This window comes from Sphaerodactylus townsendi, linkage group LG06 (assembly GCF_021028975.2).
Source record: "Sphaerodactylus townsendi isolate TG3544 linkage group LG06, MPM_Stown_v2.3, whole genome shotgun sequence".
Lineage (NCBI taxonomy): Eukaryota > Metazoa > Chordata > Lepidosauria > Squamata > Sphaerodactylidae > Sphaerodactylus > Sphaerodactylus townsendi.
In genome coordinates this window covers 33,842,925-33,858,675 of record NC_059430.1, presented here as the reverse complement: position 1 = coordinate 33,858,675, position 15,751 = coordinate 33,842,925, and the positions used below count along the sequence as shown (strand labels likewise).

Below are 15,751 nucleotides of genomic sequence, written 5' to 3'. Positions count from 1 at the left end.
ACACTGTTGCATTTTTAAATTACATAAAATCTAGCATTTGGCAAAGAATCTGGTGCTTAGCCCAGCATCTTGAAAACTTACTAGATGAGGAATGGGGACTTCAATTGGTTTTCCATTTCTCATGAAAAATGGGAGAATGGGCCAGGGTTTTATGTCACTTGTACACAGACCTGTTGTTTCATAACCATATGTTTCATTTTGCTCTGATTTTTACCATCCAGAAAGATTTGCAGAATCTGTGCTTTCTGAAGGTGAGTAAAACTATAACTTCTTGAATCGTCCTCACCCAACCATATATGCAAATAATAAAAGACATCAGAATTAGGGAAAATGTAACTCAACAATAAAATATAAATACAAAACATTGCTAATTACTAAAATAATTACTTATTACTTAAACAAGCAGAGAGGAAGTGCAGCAGCAAAAGTGCCAAAGTACTTCCCATGAAAGAGACAAAACAGTTGGTTGGTTGCAGCCCACTTTTCTGTAGAAAGGGTCCTCTTTGACCACAAAAGGATTATGCTGGGAATAATGGGTCTTGCATGATCAAAGTCCAAGCAGACGAGAAAGAATGGGGAAGTTTTAATATCGTGGTTATCTCCTGAGTCCTTATGAATTTCCCCCTTGTAACATTCTACATTTTACCAAGTGATTCTCAGGCATATAACAGGGGGATATGTACAGGAACTCATCAGCAGTTCTGAGAAAAGCAAGGCAGTGATATTCTTTAACCTGTGGAACAATTTCACATGAAACTAGATGGGGGAAAGGCTGCTTTCATCAAGGCAGACCCGTTACATCCTGCTCTGCCCTTCCCTGCAAGCCCCTGTAAACTTAAAGGAACACTTGTCCGACCAAGAAAGAAGAAAATGCCTAGGGAGGCACTCTTACCACCTGTTCGGCCCTCCTGTGGTCCTTGTGGATTAGTCTGTTGATGGCAAACAAAGTAGGACTAAACTAGACATGACTGTGTCTTTGCTTGAGCCATAGATAGTGATTAAATAATGTGAGTTTAAAAAATGGGTATGTGATGGCAGGGTACTCTGGATCTGCACTGAGCAGAGCAAAATGGGTTAGACGTGCACAGATATAAAATAAAACTATTTGAAAACTGTTAATTTTCCTTTTTAGCAGGCCATCAAACATTTTAGAAACTCCTATCAGTACTTAGCACACACCATTGTTTGGGCATTAAAGGCAAATAATCTAATCTAGCAATTTAGTATACAGTGTGCCAACATGTTCCAGGACATCTAAGGGCAGGATCAAACGCAGTAGATTATTTGAGAGGACAACTTACTGGGTGTATGAGTAGTGATCACTACAGTTCCTGTGAATGCTTAACCTGCACTCTGAAAATTCATCAATAGTGCATTAGAATGCTTTGCAATTAATATCGAAAACACACACAAAAGTTAGGAAGCAGGTAGTTTAATGGTGAAGTGCACGGTTTGAACAAATAAAATCCTTTTCCTAAGAACTCAAAAAGAAGATACCACAAACTTTTATAATGTTATGAAGATAAATTAGAATAAGTTTTTATTTATAACATCAAAATATATTTTGGCAAAGTAAAATGTAAGTTGAAAAGTAAAGCAGATTTGTTTAGATATATGCACAAGCAGTGACGTAGAGATAGATTTTTAATGGGGTGGGTTCAGGAGCGGGACTCACGCTTCTGGGGGCGTGGCCACACCTCTTCAAGCCCTGCCCCCAGCAGGGGACGGCAGTCTCTTCTTGGTTCACAGCAGTGAAGACTTCGAATCCGTTACAATGAGCAAATGGTCTGGTTGCATCATACAACAAGAATTAAGGAAATGCCGGCATGTACTGTGCTACACATCTATATAAATAACAAAGACCTGAGATTTCAACTGGAACTTTTGCATATGAACTCTGATCCAAGGCTGACTTAGCTAGCCCTAGGATTTTAATGCATTTAATATAAAGTGGAATATAAAGTGGTGCCTTCTAGGAATAACCTGTTTACTCACAAATTCCATAGCCATCAATTGTGCTTACTCCAAACTTAAGAGTGTACAGCATTGCAGCCTTAATGTCAATCATGATATATTTTAGCTGCTTTTGCAAATTTACGCAAAGTGTGACTATACTAACATATTTTTCTTTTCTGACTGTTATTTATATAATAATTTCAGAATCTAATGTTTTTCACTATGGTGAAGATCTATAGAACTGTACTCTAGTTCTATATGTGCAAAGCTAGTTAGTGTTTCCCAGAGCAGCAGCAATTCATTCTTGATGGTTTTGTTTGAAAGTACAAGGAGCTTCAAAGGCAGGTAGTGATGTGGCATGGATGGTAGTGGGGGAAACCATGTTCAAAAGAAACAAAAAGGCCAAACCCCACTAGGTGTACACAAGTCCTTAAACTAACCCAAAGCAGCTGTTTGAACTTGGCCTACATGTATACATCACCGGCAGTTCCCTTCCACTTTGGAAGGTATAACATGTTCTGTGCTTTGGTAATTATTATCTAATCAGAATTTGGAACATGTTAATGTATTCTGAATGAGAACATCTGTGATCAAATGTTGTTGTTTGACACTGAAATTATGAAATATAGTTCTGAAATAGATGGAAAATGTGTATTATATTTAGCTGAAAAAATAGGGATAATTTATTTATAATTAAGAACCATCCAAAAGGCAGTGGAGTTGAATGAGCACGTGCCAAGCATACAGAAATGCATTTCATAATTGTCTCTTATAGTTTATTATGAATTAAATGAAGTGATTAATTGGTGCCACAAAAAAGATGACAAAGTTTTGACAGTTCACATCAGGGACAGAGAGTAACTAGGCCCACAACATTGGAATCGATTTCTGAGTATACAAGTTCAGAATATACAAGAATACAGTTTGTGGACTATTTAGTGTAAGTTGGTGCTGGCCATAATAATTGGGTCACATTGCTTTTAACACATCTGATGTATGAGAATTGTATCCTCTCAAAACGGCTCACTCCATTAACATTTAACACATCCCAAACTGTAGCTGGAGTTCTCTTCGATTACCCATTCACAATTACCAAACTACCTTATAGCGATCCTGCTCACAAGACCTTAAATGCATCATAATTCCTGAGGATGACTTACTCAGCAGGCAATTCAGGCGCAAAAGGTAAAATCCGAGACTACTACTTCACATATGCATATAAGCTTTGCAGCAGACTGAATAAAGAGAGCATAAAGTTTATATACATGCGAGTCGACTAGAGGAGTTTTCCCAGTCCCTCCAATGGACTACAACTACCATCGTGCATCGCAAGGAAACCACTTCCATCAGAGTTTGATGCAGCCCAGAGACCATCGACGGGGAATGAATAACCGCAGGGCGAACCTCTGGAGAGTCGCTGTGAGAATGTTGTTTCAAGCATTGAAGTAGTTTGTGGAAATTGCGGACTTCGTAGTAACGTCAATGCACTTCTAGCCAAACAGGAAGCTCGTGCGGAAGCATCACCCCTCAACTATCTTCGCACGCGGCTTCACTGGTCACCGCACAAAAGCGGAAGTAGTGGTTGTCCTAGTAACTGTCAAATTAAGGCTTTCCAAATGCCCCGGAAGTACTTCAGATCGAAACGTGTTGATTTTTACTCTTTTTAAAATCCACTCTTCGGAGGTATTCTGATAATCGCCGGAGGAGGTGTTAATTTCGAACCAAAAGTTGAAAAATTAATACCAACCACACCCACAGACACCTGGCTGTTCCCGCCCTTAAAAGCGATTGGTCTGTTAACATGGCAACATCCAATCGACTGCGGCCACGCTCTGGCACCGGGAAATCTCACCTGGAACGGCGCGATTGGCCGGGAGGACAGCCCGCTCCTCCCATCCGAGCTTCCTAGTGGCTCTGCGTTTCGCGTGGTGCGCTCCGATTGGCGGGGCTTAGGGACGGTTCAGCACCGCCCCGCGGCGCCCGCTAGTGATAAGTCTGGGGGGCGGGTTGGCGTCGGTTAGCGGCGTTGGCCTTTGAAAGCGTGTGGAGATTTTTTTTTTCCTCGGAGAGGCGTGGGAGCCTTTCTTCGTTGCGGACGAGTGAAGCTGCCCGTCCTTCCGTGCGCGTGGGAAGCAGGTGCTGTCCAGGGTAGTTCTGCTCTTCGCCACCCGCTCTGGCCCGGCTGCAATGAAGCCTCTGTGGGGACTCGGCCTTCTTTGCGTCCTCCTCCTGGCCGGTGAGTGTGTGCGTGTGTGTGAGGGAGGGGTGTTCCAGAACCTTCCACGGGCGGCCGTTGGGGTCGGGCGTCTGGGACCCCTGCCCTTGCTTCCTTTGACTGCAGAATTTTTTATCTTACGTTTTTCTTCTTTCTTCTCCGCGAGGCAGTGCTTGGCGTTTTAGCTGTGACCACGCAAAACATATAAACTAAGACTTTTGGTGTGTTTGTCTCCAACTCTAAAAGATCGGCTTACCTGATTATGGGGAAAGTTCCCCAGATTTCAGTAGTCCCACTAGCTCGCTGCTGCACTAAACGTCACCCCCCTCCCCCAACTCACTCCACACACACACTTAACACTGTTCTCCATTAAAGTGCCTCAGTAAGTCTTCAAAGTGCCCCAAGATGCTGTCTTCTTCCTCGGATTGGCCTCCTTGTAACTTTTCTTAGGATTGCTCTAACTGGGCAGACCCTGCCTACCTCTAGAGAACAAAGTCTTGGAAGGTGGGTGGGATTGTTAAAAGTGATGTCTTTTTGCCGCACATCATTTTATTGGGTTAGTAATTGTCACGGGGCGGGCGGCCATTAAGGCAGCCTGTTTCGTTAATGTGCTTTAAAAGTTTTAGTGGCCTGTTTTTATACTTACTTGTATTAGTCAGATAGCAACAGAGATCGCAGGACTAGGATGGTCCATGTGTTTCTGTAATATCTGAGACCCTCATAGTGTATTAAGCACAGAAAGCTGCACATTGCAGTCTCTAGCATTTTGTAGTGTGTTCGTTAGCGAGACTTATCTTGCTATCCCATTAAGCAAGGAGTGTTGAGTAAAGGGATTACTTTCTTTTTGAGACCATTCTACCTGCACTATAACTTTTTCTTAACATTGCCTTGAAATCTAAGGTAATTTTACAACACTTCTATTGGTTTTGTCCCATTCAGTCACCTCCATTGATCCTCTGTTGTTACGGTGGGTTAAGTGGGGAATCTTACTTCATTAGCTGTTCTGGAAACCTGTTTTTCTTCCCAGTTTACCATTCTGTGTTCACCTTTTAATTTGAAAACAACAACAACAACAACTTTATTCTGATGTCAGAGGTGAGCTCCTCACTTCTGACTATAGTAGGGTTAACTCTATAAGAAGATAAAGAGTCCTTAGCAGAGATTGCTTCATACTTGTGAAAGTCTTTTGAACGTAAAGGGTGGTTTTTTTTACTGTTCTGTGTTGCAAAGATCAGCAACACTGTTTTAAGTGACTGACCATACTAACCAGTCAAAATCATCCCTTTTACAGCCTCTGTCCAGGCAGATGAACTTGATGTGGATGGCACTGTGGAAGATGATCTTGGCAAAAGCAGAGAAGGATCTCGAACTGATGATGAAGTTGTGCAGAGGTTTGTTTTGCAGATATTTCTGTAAATCTATATGTGACGTGAAGCATTCTTTTCATACCACGCTCTGGTTTATGGACTAACTTTAATGTTGGCGACTAATTTTCATTGAAGTTGGCTTTCATTCTACATGTCTATTTAATGCTATATAGACATTTTGGTGAGGTAATAGCTGAAAGTATGTGGAGTATGAGAAACCGGTTTCTTTTGTATGCCTTCAGCTGGGTTCTCAGGCTGGAGACATTATAGAAATGGAAAGTTAAAGTTAATTAAAAAATAACTTGTGGAATTTTTGTTGTATAGCATTAACTATATTGGAGCTGATAATGTGTGCCAAAGGAGGAGGGGGGGCTGCCAAGATCTCCTGTTACAGAACAAGTCAGAAACACGAATAGAAAGATATATATGATACATTGTTGCATTGCAGCCTCAGTCTTTGCTGGGAGAACAATAGATAATAGCTCTGAAATATCACTGCTACAAATAATAAATATATCCAAAGAATAGACTTTGTTTGTTCCTGAGCTGCCACTGCCAGGGGTGAATGCAAGGCATTCCTGTAACACGGAAGGTTGTCATTGAAAAATCTTATTCTCTGGCTTAAGTTGCTCACTGGCCAAGGGATTTGGAAAGCAGGGTCCCAAATGGTAAAAGAAGACCCTATCACCACAGAGCTGTTCACATGGTACAAAGAGCATCCCTGATCTCACAAAATCGAGGAACCAGACATCTCAGTTTCTTGTATCTGCTTGAGAATCAGTGGCATTGCGGTGCTCATACAGGAATAAGGATTCATGCATGCAATTATCAGGCCATTTTAATAATTAGAAAGCCTTATAATAGTGAAATCTTTTACAGCAATAGTAAAATAAAACAGGGTATGATATTAAGCTTTCAGTCTACGCTTTCGGTATTTTTGTACAGGACCAAATGGGATTTAATGTTGAGAGTGGGAGTTCTGTTTCCTTAGCATAAGTTGTAGGTACTAGTTTGATACAAAAGGCCTATAAACTTCATATCCCAACTCCATCTTAATAATCTGGTATTTTCTCAGGGAAGAAGAATCTATCCAGTTGGATGGTTTAAATGCATCGCAGATAAAACAAATCCGAGAACAGTCAGAAAAGTTTGCATTCCAGGCTGAAGTGAACAGAATGATGAAGCTTATTATCAATTCTCTCTACAAAAATAAAGAGGTAAGTAGTATATTCATTGCAGAACAGTAGTGGTGTTAATTATATATATATATTTACCCCCATCTTCAACATTATGCTGCAGATCTTCCTGAGAGAATTGATTTCAAACGCGTCTGATGCTTTAGATAAAATACGGCTACTGTCATTAACTGATGAAGGAGCCCTTTCTGGTAATGAAGAACTCACAGTTAAAATCAAGGTAAGTTACCGTTTTGATTTCTTTTGCTGCAGTCATTGATGGCTGCTCCTTTGCAGATAGAAGGTACTATTTTCTATGTGCCAGTACTACTCTATAGAAAGGAATAGAAAGCTGAAATGGAATACTGTTTAAATAGCAGTCACTTATAAAGCCCAATTAGAATCTCTATATTGACTAATGCATTTTAACATCTGTTAAAATAGTAATGCGCTGAATCTTGTCTAATACAATGCAAACCAAATTGTTTTTTTTTTTTGCAGTGTGATAAAGAGAAGAATATGCTGCACGTTACAGACACTGGTATTGGCATGACCAAAGAAGAGCTCATCAAAAATCTGGGTACCATTGCCAAATCTGGTACAAGTGAATTCCTAAACAAGATCACTGAGATGCAGGAAGAAAACCAGTCAACTTCTGAGCTGATTGGTCAGTTTGGTGTAGGGTTTTACTCTGCCTTCCTCGTAGCGGATAAAGTTATTGTCACATCAAAGCACAACAATGATACACAACACATTTGGGAGTCTGACTCAAATGAGTTCTCTGTAATCAGTGATCCTCGAGGGGACACTTTGGGAAGAGGAACTACAGTAACGTAAGTGTCATTGCGAATGTTCTTAAGGCATTTACAGTACTTTTCAAAGGCTGTTAATTATGTTTGACTTCTTGAGTTAAAGGTCATAGGGCTGTCCACAAGCTGTCAGCATTTAAGCCTGAAATGGCTCTCACCTGTAGCTCAGTGGGATTCTTGTGGTATCACTGGCTAAACGCAATAATACTCTGCCTTAAGCACCATAGGGCCACACCTGCTGTTTACTTGAACTGGTGTGCAAAATCAAGGACTTAATTTAGGCGATGGCCACTTTCCTGTTTCCTGATTGATAAGTGGCAAAACTTTGCATCCATTGCTCTTCATGCAAATTGATTTTATTACAGATAGTATCATCATGGATAGGGTGCCCCAGGTATTGAAAAGGTGAGTGGGCAAAACTCTCCAGCTTTTGTAATCAATCCTGGAGTAATGTATGGCCTGTGTATTAAAATACTCTTTTATACATTATGCTGAACAGTCATAGGAACAGAACTGTTAAATGCATAATCTCTGTTTAAAGCAGACTATCACTTGCAGTTATGCCCTGTAAAGTTTAGTAATAAATTGCTGGAGATAGAACTGGAGAGACTGCTGCTTCTCATGGCAGACCAGATTGCTTTTGATCAGAGATGTGTACTGTGCTTGGATTGGCAATACTATTTCTGTTGAGGTCCCTGCGGGACAATCAGAATGGTCGTGTTTTTTATAGCTCACAAGAGACAAAATGGTGACATTGTTAGTTTATAGTGTCGCTTTATTTTACTCGATTAGATCAGAATGACTTGGCATAGGATTGTGGTGTCAATAGAAAGAATTATATTCTAATGCTTTTTAAAGGAGTTTAAATTGAAATGCAGATTAATTAAATGCTGTTTAATGCACTGGCTTGAAGCAGTGTGGCTCCTTATTTTCTTTGGTTTTAATTTGTAAGGTTTTAATTGTTACTTGTAAGCTGCTTTGAGCAAAAAAAATGCGAGGTATAAATATTTTTAAAAACTGAATGACGTGTTATGTTCCTCAGCCTTGTTCTGAAGGAGGAAGCATCAGATTACCTTGAGCTGGATACAATTAAAAACCTGGTCAGGAAATACTCACAGTTCATAAACTTCCCTATATATGTATGGAGTAGCAAGGTAAGCCACATGTCAAGATAACTCTAGATACTACAGTTTAGAGTGCCTTGTATTCATACTAAGATATTGGTGTAATTTCTGAGTGTGAAAGCTCCAGATTGCTAGCTGAATGTATGCTGGAGTGGGTTTTTATAGTTACCCCATTGCATTTGTATGCAGTAGTGAACTGAATAAGTTGACTTGTGCTTCTGGTGAACTGCTGTTCAGTGCTTACATTTGTACCTGTCCAAAACACAGGATTGGTGCTAGTAATATAAATAAACATAATTAATCAGGAATGCATGCCATGTAGGAACATTTCACGAGCTAATGATAGACTTCACAGGACTCTTCTGATAAACTGTGCCTTACGTCCTTTTGCAGACTGAAACTGTAGAAGAACCTATTGATGAGGAAGAAACAAAAGAGAAAGAGGAGACAGATGATGAAGCTGCAGTGGAGGAGGAGGAAGAAGAAAAAAAACCAAAAACTAAAAAAGTAAGACTGGCTTCATTAAGTTAGTTTTAATTTCAAAGCAACTGTGAATTTAAGCAGTCAAATTAGTAATTCCAGATATGAGTAGGCTTTGTATGTCTCCAGATACAATTGGTTTTGTTAAATAGTATTCAACCTAGTACATACTCAGGAAATTTATGAATTGATCTGCCATTTCCTGGACCGTCTTTTTTTCTACAATGCTCTTCTCGGGTCCTAGTGCTTACCTAGATCTGTCTGCAAAGCACTAGGACCCAAGCGGAGCATTCTAGAATAAAGATGGTCCAGGAAATGGCCAATCAATTCACAAATCTCCTGAGATTTTTTTTTTTTTGTGGGACAGAGTATAACCAAAAGTAGACTTTCCTTTGGATGAAAGCTTCCAACATGTTTGCTGGCTTGAAAACATAACCACTGTGTAAAGACCTGCAAGAATTCAGCTCACAAATGATACGAAAATGTTCGCAGGTTGACAAAACTGTCTGGGACTGGGAGCTTATGAATGACATCAAACCAATTTGGCAGAGACCATCTAAAGAAGTTGAAGAAAATGAATATCAAGCTTTCTACAAATCATTTTCTAAGGTATGCCGTGGTAGTAATGTCTCAGTGAAAGCCCTGGGAGCCCAAAGTTGGAAATGCCATCATTCATTTCCCTTCATAATCCCTAATAAAGGAGAACATTAAGTGTCCACTGAGGAATCAGTTTGCTACATTTAATGAAATCCCCTTCAACACTGAACTGTTTAATGAGGAAAACCTCAGCATGTTCTATGAGGAGAAGGCAGACTTCGCATAAATTGGATCTGTACATGTGAAATCAGAAAACATATTTCTCTACCTAATTTTTCAGCAATCTAGATTCCAATGCAAAAGCTTCCACCTGAGTAAAGAGTGCCAGATAGCTGGCAGGCAAACCATTTCTTCTCCGGACTCTCTGGGTTTGGGAAATGTGTTTGATTCCAAGAAGTGCAGCAGACGAGATCTTCTGTTTTTTTGTGAGGAAAACTGACTGCTCCCAATTTTTCCATAGGAGCCAGATGATCCTATGAGCTACATTCACTTCACTGCTGAAGGAGAGGTGACATTCAAGTCAATCTTGTTCATACCCACCTCTGCTCCACGTGGCTTGTTTGATGAATATGGCTCCAAAAAGAGTGATTTTATAAAGGTAAGAAAGGGCAAATTTATTAAAAGCCAGAACAAATAATTGCGTTAAATGGTCTTAAATACTTTCTTTGTGTTTGCAGCTTTATGTCCGGAGGGTGTTCATCACTGATGACTTCCATGATATGATGCCCAAATACCTGAATTTTGTCAAGGGTGTTGTAAGTATCTTCAGTGTGCAAGAAATTTCAAGCGGGGGTGGGGTAGTTTTGGGTCAAGCCTTTTTTAATGTTCTTCTTTTTCATCTGCAGGTAGATTCTGATGATCTTCCTCTAAATGTATCTCGTGAGACCCTTCAACAGCACAAACTGCTAAAGGTGTGTCACATCACTTGGACATTGTTTAACTTGGTGTTTTGGGGGATTCGGGGACTATTTTGTGTATCTTTGCTTTAAGGGCTGGCACATGGAAGTCTTTTTATTTAATCTCTAAAGCGTGGCCTGGTCTTCAAAGGTTCTCTCCCCTTTGGAAGCATAGGGCCAAAGCTTTTGCTTGTTCATTTGGAAGGTGCCCTGCTTTCATCCTCCCCCTGCTGTATAGGGTCCCTAACATCATCGGGACCCATCACTCTTCTTGGGAGGGTTGCATATGGGTTCGTGGGATACTGTTTTAGAATGAAAATTTTAAACTTTTATATATTTATGTTTATATATGCTTTTATATTGTTCACCGCCCTGAGCCCTTTTGGGATAGGGCGGTATACGAAATCAAATAATAAATAAATAAATAAATAAATAAGGTGGTATCACCACCAACAATGTAATGTTCATTGGACTGTCTTGCAGCAGAGAGACTATGAGTAAAGTCCCCTTTATGCAGGCGGAGGGTCAGTTTTGTTTTATTCCAAATAATAGTTTTGTTTCTAGCAGGGTAAAATTGGGGAGAGGGTCTTGATTCAAGTACTTGAGAGGAGGAGTATTAACAAGAGACTCAGTATGTGACTGTGGGCAAGAACATGCCATCATGACTCAACATGTCTTTGTAGATTAAGTTAATCACGTTCTCTAAACTGCCCTTGCTTTTTTCTGTATATTAGGTTATTAGAAAGAAACTTGTCCGCAAAACACTTGATATGATTAAAAAGATTGCTGAAGAAAAATATAATGATACCTTCTGGAAGGAATTTGGTACAAATATAAAGCTTGGCGTAATTGAGGATCATTCCAATCGTACTCGTCTAGCTAAACTGCTTCGTTTCCAGTCCTCTCATGATGAGAGCAAGCTTACTAGTCTGGACCAATATGTGGAAAGAATGAAGGAGAAACAAGACAAAATCTATTTCATGGCAGGATCAAGCAGAAAAGAGGTAAAAATAAAATTTGAACAATTACAGCAAATTAGTTCCATTACAGTAACTTTCTGTTGTAATGACTAGTTCTATAACAATTTTCTGTAATTACTAGTTTATTACAGTTAAGTCTGTACAAAGTTCAGAGTAGATTATTCGTGTTAAATGTGTAGCCAGCAGTTGTGGTGGTGTTGGAAATGCTGTGCAATATTCTCTCAAACTCTATTTTAACTGGCATTTGCTGTAGGCAGAATCTTCACCATTTGTGGAACGTCTTTTGAAGAAGGGCTATGAAGTAATTTATTTGACTGAGCCTGTAGATGAATATTGTATTCAGGCTCTCCCAGAGTTTGATAACAAAAGATTTCAGAATGTTGCTAAGGAAGGAGTAAAGTTTGATGAAAGTGAAAAGGCAAAGGATGCACGTGAAGCTTTGGAAAAAGAATATGAGCCTCTCCTGAATTGGATGAAAGATAAAGCTCTAAAAGATAAGGTATTAAATCCTCTATCTTATATCTTTCATATTAAGTCTTCTATCTTTTTACACTGTTGTCTTTTCCTGAGTTCACAAAAATAGCAGCACTTTCTTATTTCTTTATAGATAGAAAAAGCTGTGTTGTCTCAGCGGTTAACTCGATCCCCCTGTGCACTTGTGGCTAGTCAGTATGGATGGTCAGGCAATATGGAAAGAATCATGAAGGCTCAAGCTTATCAGACTGGCAAAGACATCTCTACAAAGTATGGTTTCAGTTCACTTTCCTTGAGTCTTCAAGGCAATGTATATTTGTTGGATATATATTAATAGACTGGCAGATATGAAATCAAACTTCTTTGGAGAGAAGGCACTCAAACTGCTAAATAGTTTATATTGGTTAAAATAGTAATTTTCCAATTTCATGCCACAGTCTCCTTGAACCGTTGTTTGTGGCATGGCAAGTACTGTGCTTAAGTCTGACTTGTCTTGATTTTTCTGCTTAATTTAAGGTGATGAAGCCTGAAGGGCTAGCTCGCTTATGTGAAATTCATATTAAACATGTCTAATACAGGAAGATTTTGCCAATAGGCATTCATGCCCACAGTAGTCCTCAAATGTAATGTAGTTCAATGTATGTCTCCTGCTGTTTATGAGTGGAGTACACCCCTGGACGGGCTGCTCTTCCAGAGGGCAGGGACAGTAGATGTCGGCTTACCGTAGCACAAGCGACCTTGACAATTCTATCAATGTGAATCTGATAAATGTTAAATTACTGTTCAATGCCTTATCCTCTACCCTGCTGACAATTTTGTCTTCATCTGAGTGAATCAGTGAATTGACTGTTCTTGGCTCAGGATAGTGATATGGCATGGTTAATGGTAATTACTGCTGGGAAAGGTAGCATGACAACTTACAATTGTGTTTTTTTTTTCTCTTTACAGTTATTATGCAAGCCAAAAGAAAACATTTGAAATCAACCCTAGACATCCTGTTATAAAAGATATGCTCAAACGTGTTCAGGTAAGAGAACATAAGTACATTAATGGTGCTGTGTACACTTGTGAAGTACTCCAGTTCTATTCAACACAGCTCATATGCTTTAAATCATGCCAGAAGGGATTTGACATGATGCTCCAGATCCTGGAGTAATTCACTGCAGTCTGTATCCATTGTAAACTGTAGCTACAGCATAAATCTTTTTTCTATATTGACTCTTTTTATTCCAATATCAGGAAAATGAAGATGATCAAACAGTTGCAGATCTTGCTGTGGTTTTGTTTGAGACTGCTACCCTAAGATCAGGATATTTGTTACCAGATACAAAAGAATATGGTGACAGGATAGAAAGAATGCTGCGATTGAGTTTGAACATTGACCCAGAAGAAAAGGTTAGTCAAAATGTTGAGCCAGTGTGAATGATACAGCCACCCTACAGGGAATAGTGGACATCCGAGGCCAGCTCTGTCATCACACAGGGACTGGAAGGGGTTTTACTGTTGGATTTTTACAGTTTGATTTTATTTTTGTATGCTTATGTAACCTGACCTGAGACTGTGGTAAAGGGTGGGGAATAAATGCAAATAAACAAAAATAGAAAAAATAGCACAGTGAAAACTAGTTACAGTTCACGGTGCCCCTAGCCATTCCTGGGCATTTCTCTGTGCCAGTGGGGCTAGGGAATGGCAGCGACTTCTGGTGTCTGGTGCTATGGAGTAGCGTAGCACCCACCTGCATTATCTCCCCTCTTCGCCAGTGCATTTGCTCCTTGCACTCACAGGGTGGGCACCCGTATTGGTGTAGGTCTTTACAGACTGGTGAATTCATCCATCCCGCCCCCTGGACTGTGCTGCTTGGCATTCTGAAACAAAAGGCTTTTTTCATGAACCAGAAATAGTTTTCAACCTTGCTAGGCCTTGTCCTATACTTGTTGGTACCGGTAGCATTCTTATAGGCTTGCTGTCAGAAGAGTTTAGCGTAAATTGAATTTTGGATGTTCATCTGAGCTTGAAAAATCTAGGAATTACTTCCACAGAAATCCATCCTCGTTGTAGGAATTAAGAAATCCTGCCCAGTTCTACATAAAGCTTCCCCAAATTCAGCATAATTCCAATGGCTGCTAGTTTAAATTTCCAAGCGCTGGTCCTGTTCTGATGGCAGAACTTCAAAGATCACAATATTGCATCTCATCCTCATGAAACATGGTCATGTTGTGATCTTGCAGTGTTAAACTGAAATGGCAGCAGTGTTGTGCAGTTCTGCTTTAAAGTCTTTGGCTCAGATGTTATGAACGTTCTGTTACCTAAACAGTACTTATTTTTGAAAGGTGGAAGATGAGCCTGAAGAACCAGAAGAGACTGCTGAAGAGGTAGAAGAACAAGAAGAGGAGGAAGTAGAACCTGACGATGATAGTGAACATAGTGAAACAGTTGAAGTTAGTATACTTATATGGCTTTTCTCCACCATTGTACAAAAAGTAGTTGCTGGATCCTTACAGTTGACCTTACCTATGCCTTACAGTTATTATTATTATTATTATTATTATTATTATTATTATTATTATTATTATTATTATTATTATTATTATTATTATTTATTCAATTTCTATACCGCCCGATCCCCAAAGGGCTCCGGGCAGTTGACCTTAACTATAGAATATACTGTGCCATGAAAAAGTACAATTATGAAGTCATTGTCAGTCTAAAGGATCTGTTGAATCCAGCGAAACCCACTTTTCTGATCATACTGTTTTCAGGACTCGCTTATAGAACAATTCCATGCCACTGTCCACAGCTGTTAAAACCAAATGAGTTCATAATTTACTTCTTTTATAAGTTAATAGTATAGTGTCCCTGAGGAGCATTTTTTATTTTATACACCATTGCTGGAGCAAATAAAATTTGTTATCAGCTCCCCAGAGCTTCCATCCTGGAATTGTGATCCATTTTGGGTCCCAGCTCAGTTGGAGTACCACTGCTTTAAGCTGTGGAACTGCTGTTAAAATGCTGTTACAAGTGCTGGATTCTGCTGTGGTTAGTCAAAATACAGTAGCCAGTCCACTTAAAACCAAAGCATTAACTTTTAGCATGAGCCAAAAATGAATATTGATGCGTTTCTTACAGACACTTGGTTTGTTTAGTAAAACATTCCTACAAGTCAGACCTTCAAGAAACAGGATAGCTGTTGTGATGCAGAGGAAAACTTTTGCATGGTGGTGTGCTTGGTTTCTCTGAACAAAACAAGTAGTTAAAGATCTAATCTTAGCATTAGAACTGGTGGAGTAGTATAAAAATGTGGTAGACAGTTCTCTTGTATTTTGTGCTAGTGCTTCAGTATAGCTAACTCTATTTTTTTCTCCTTTTCAGGAGCCTACAGATGTAAAAGATGAACTGTAACATGCACTCGTAATTTAACATCCTGTGGGATGAAGCAGGAATGTGAACTAAAGTTTTTTGTTTGTTTTTTTCCACTGTAAAATGTTGGGGGGAGGTATGCTGTTCTGGACAGAAGGGATTTTTTAAGTTGCATTTTTTAAACATTCCTCACAATGTAAATTTGTACTATTTAACTGACTACTTGGTGTAAAATCTTGTCATGTGTACAAAATTAAAATGTTCACACCATTTGCGGTGAATAGTAAAGTGCTTATTTCTGATGTTGAGAAGACTGCTTAA

The 15,751-nt window shown here is 39.5% G+C and overlaps 1 protein-coding gene and 1 long non-coding RNA gene across 4 annotated transcripts; one reads left to right on the top strand and one right to left on the bottom strand.

Annotated features, from left to right (window-relative positions):
• Nucleotides 1–1,416: 1,416 nt before the first annotated feature.
• On the bottom strand, nucleotides 1,417–3,949 carry LOC125434736. Its single transcript, XR_007244817.1, has 2 exons — nucleotides 1,698–3,949; nucleotides 1,417–1,503 (listed from the first exon to the last, which is right to left on the bottom strand). It is a non-coding gene; the product is annotated as an uncharacterized LOC125434736 (long non-coding RNA).
• Nucleotides 3,950–3,977: 28 nt separating this feature from the next.
• Nucleotides 3,978–15,700, top strand: HSP90B1 (heat shock protein 90 beta family member 1). Of its 3 annotated transcripts, none has more exons than XM_048500348.1 (18): nucleotides 3,978–4,192; nucleotides 5,463–5,562; nucleotides 6,614–6,755; nucleotides 6,838–6,954; nucleotides 7,215–7,546; nucleotides 8,565–8,676; nucleotides 9,040–9,153; nucleotides 9,619–9,735; nucleotides 10,184–10,321; nucleotides 10,401–10,478; nucleotides 10,569–10,634; nucleotides 11,354–11,623; nucleotides 11,853–12,098; nucleotides 12,207–12,343; nucleotides 13,022–13,100; nucleotides 13,313–13,468; nucleotides 14,404–14,571; nucleotides 14,713–15,395. In XM_048500348.1, exons 1-18 carry the CDS (start codon nucleotides 4,144–4,146, stop codon nucleotides 14,746–14,748), a joined length of 2,457 nt encoding a protein of 818 aa, XP_048356305.1. In that variant the 5' UTR covers nucleotides 3,978–4,143; the 3' UTR covers nucleotides 14,749–15,395. The 3 variants fall into 3 exon arrangements, with proteins under 3 accessions (XP_048356305.1, XP_048356306.1, XP_048356307.1); XM_048500349.1 differs by having other exon boundaries at nucleotides 14,404–14,597; nucleotides 14,716–14,734; XM_048500350.1 differs by lacking the exon at nucleotides 14,713–15,395 and adding an exon at nucleotides 15,443–15,700 and having other exon boundaries at nucleotides 3,981–4,192; nucleotides 14,404–14,511.
• Nucleotides 15,701–15,751: the final 51 nt, after the last annotated feature.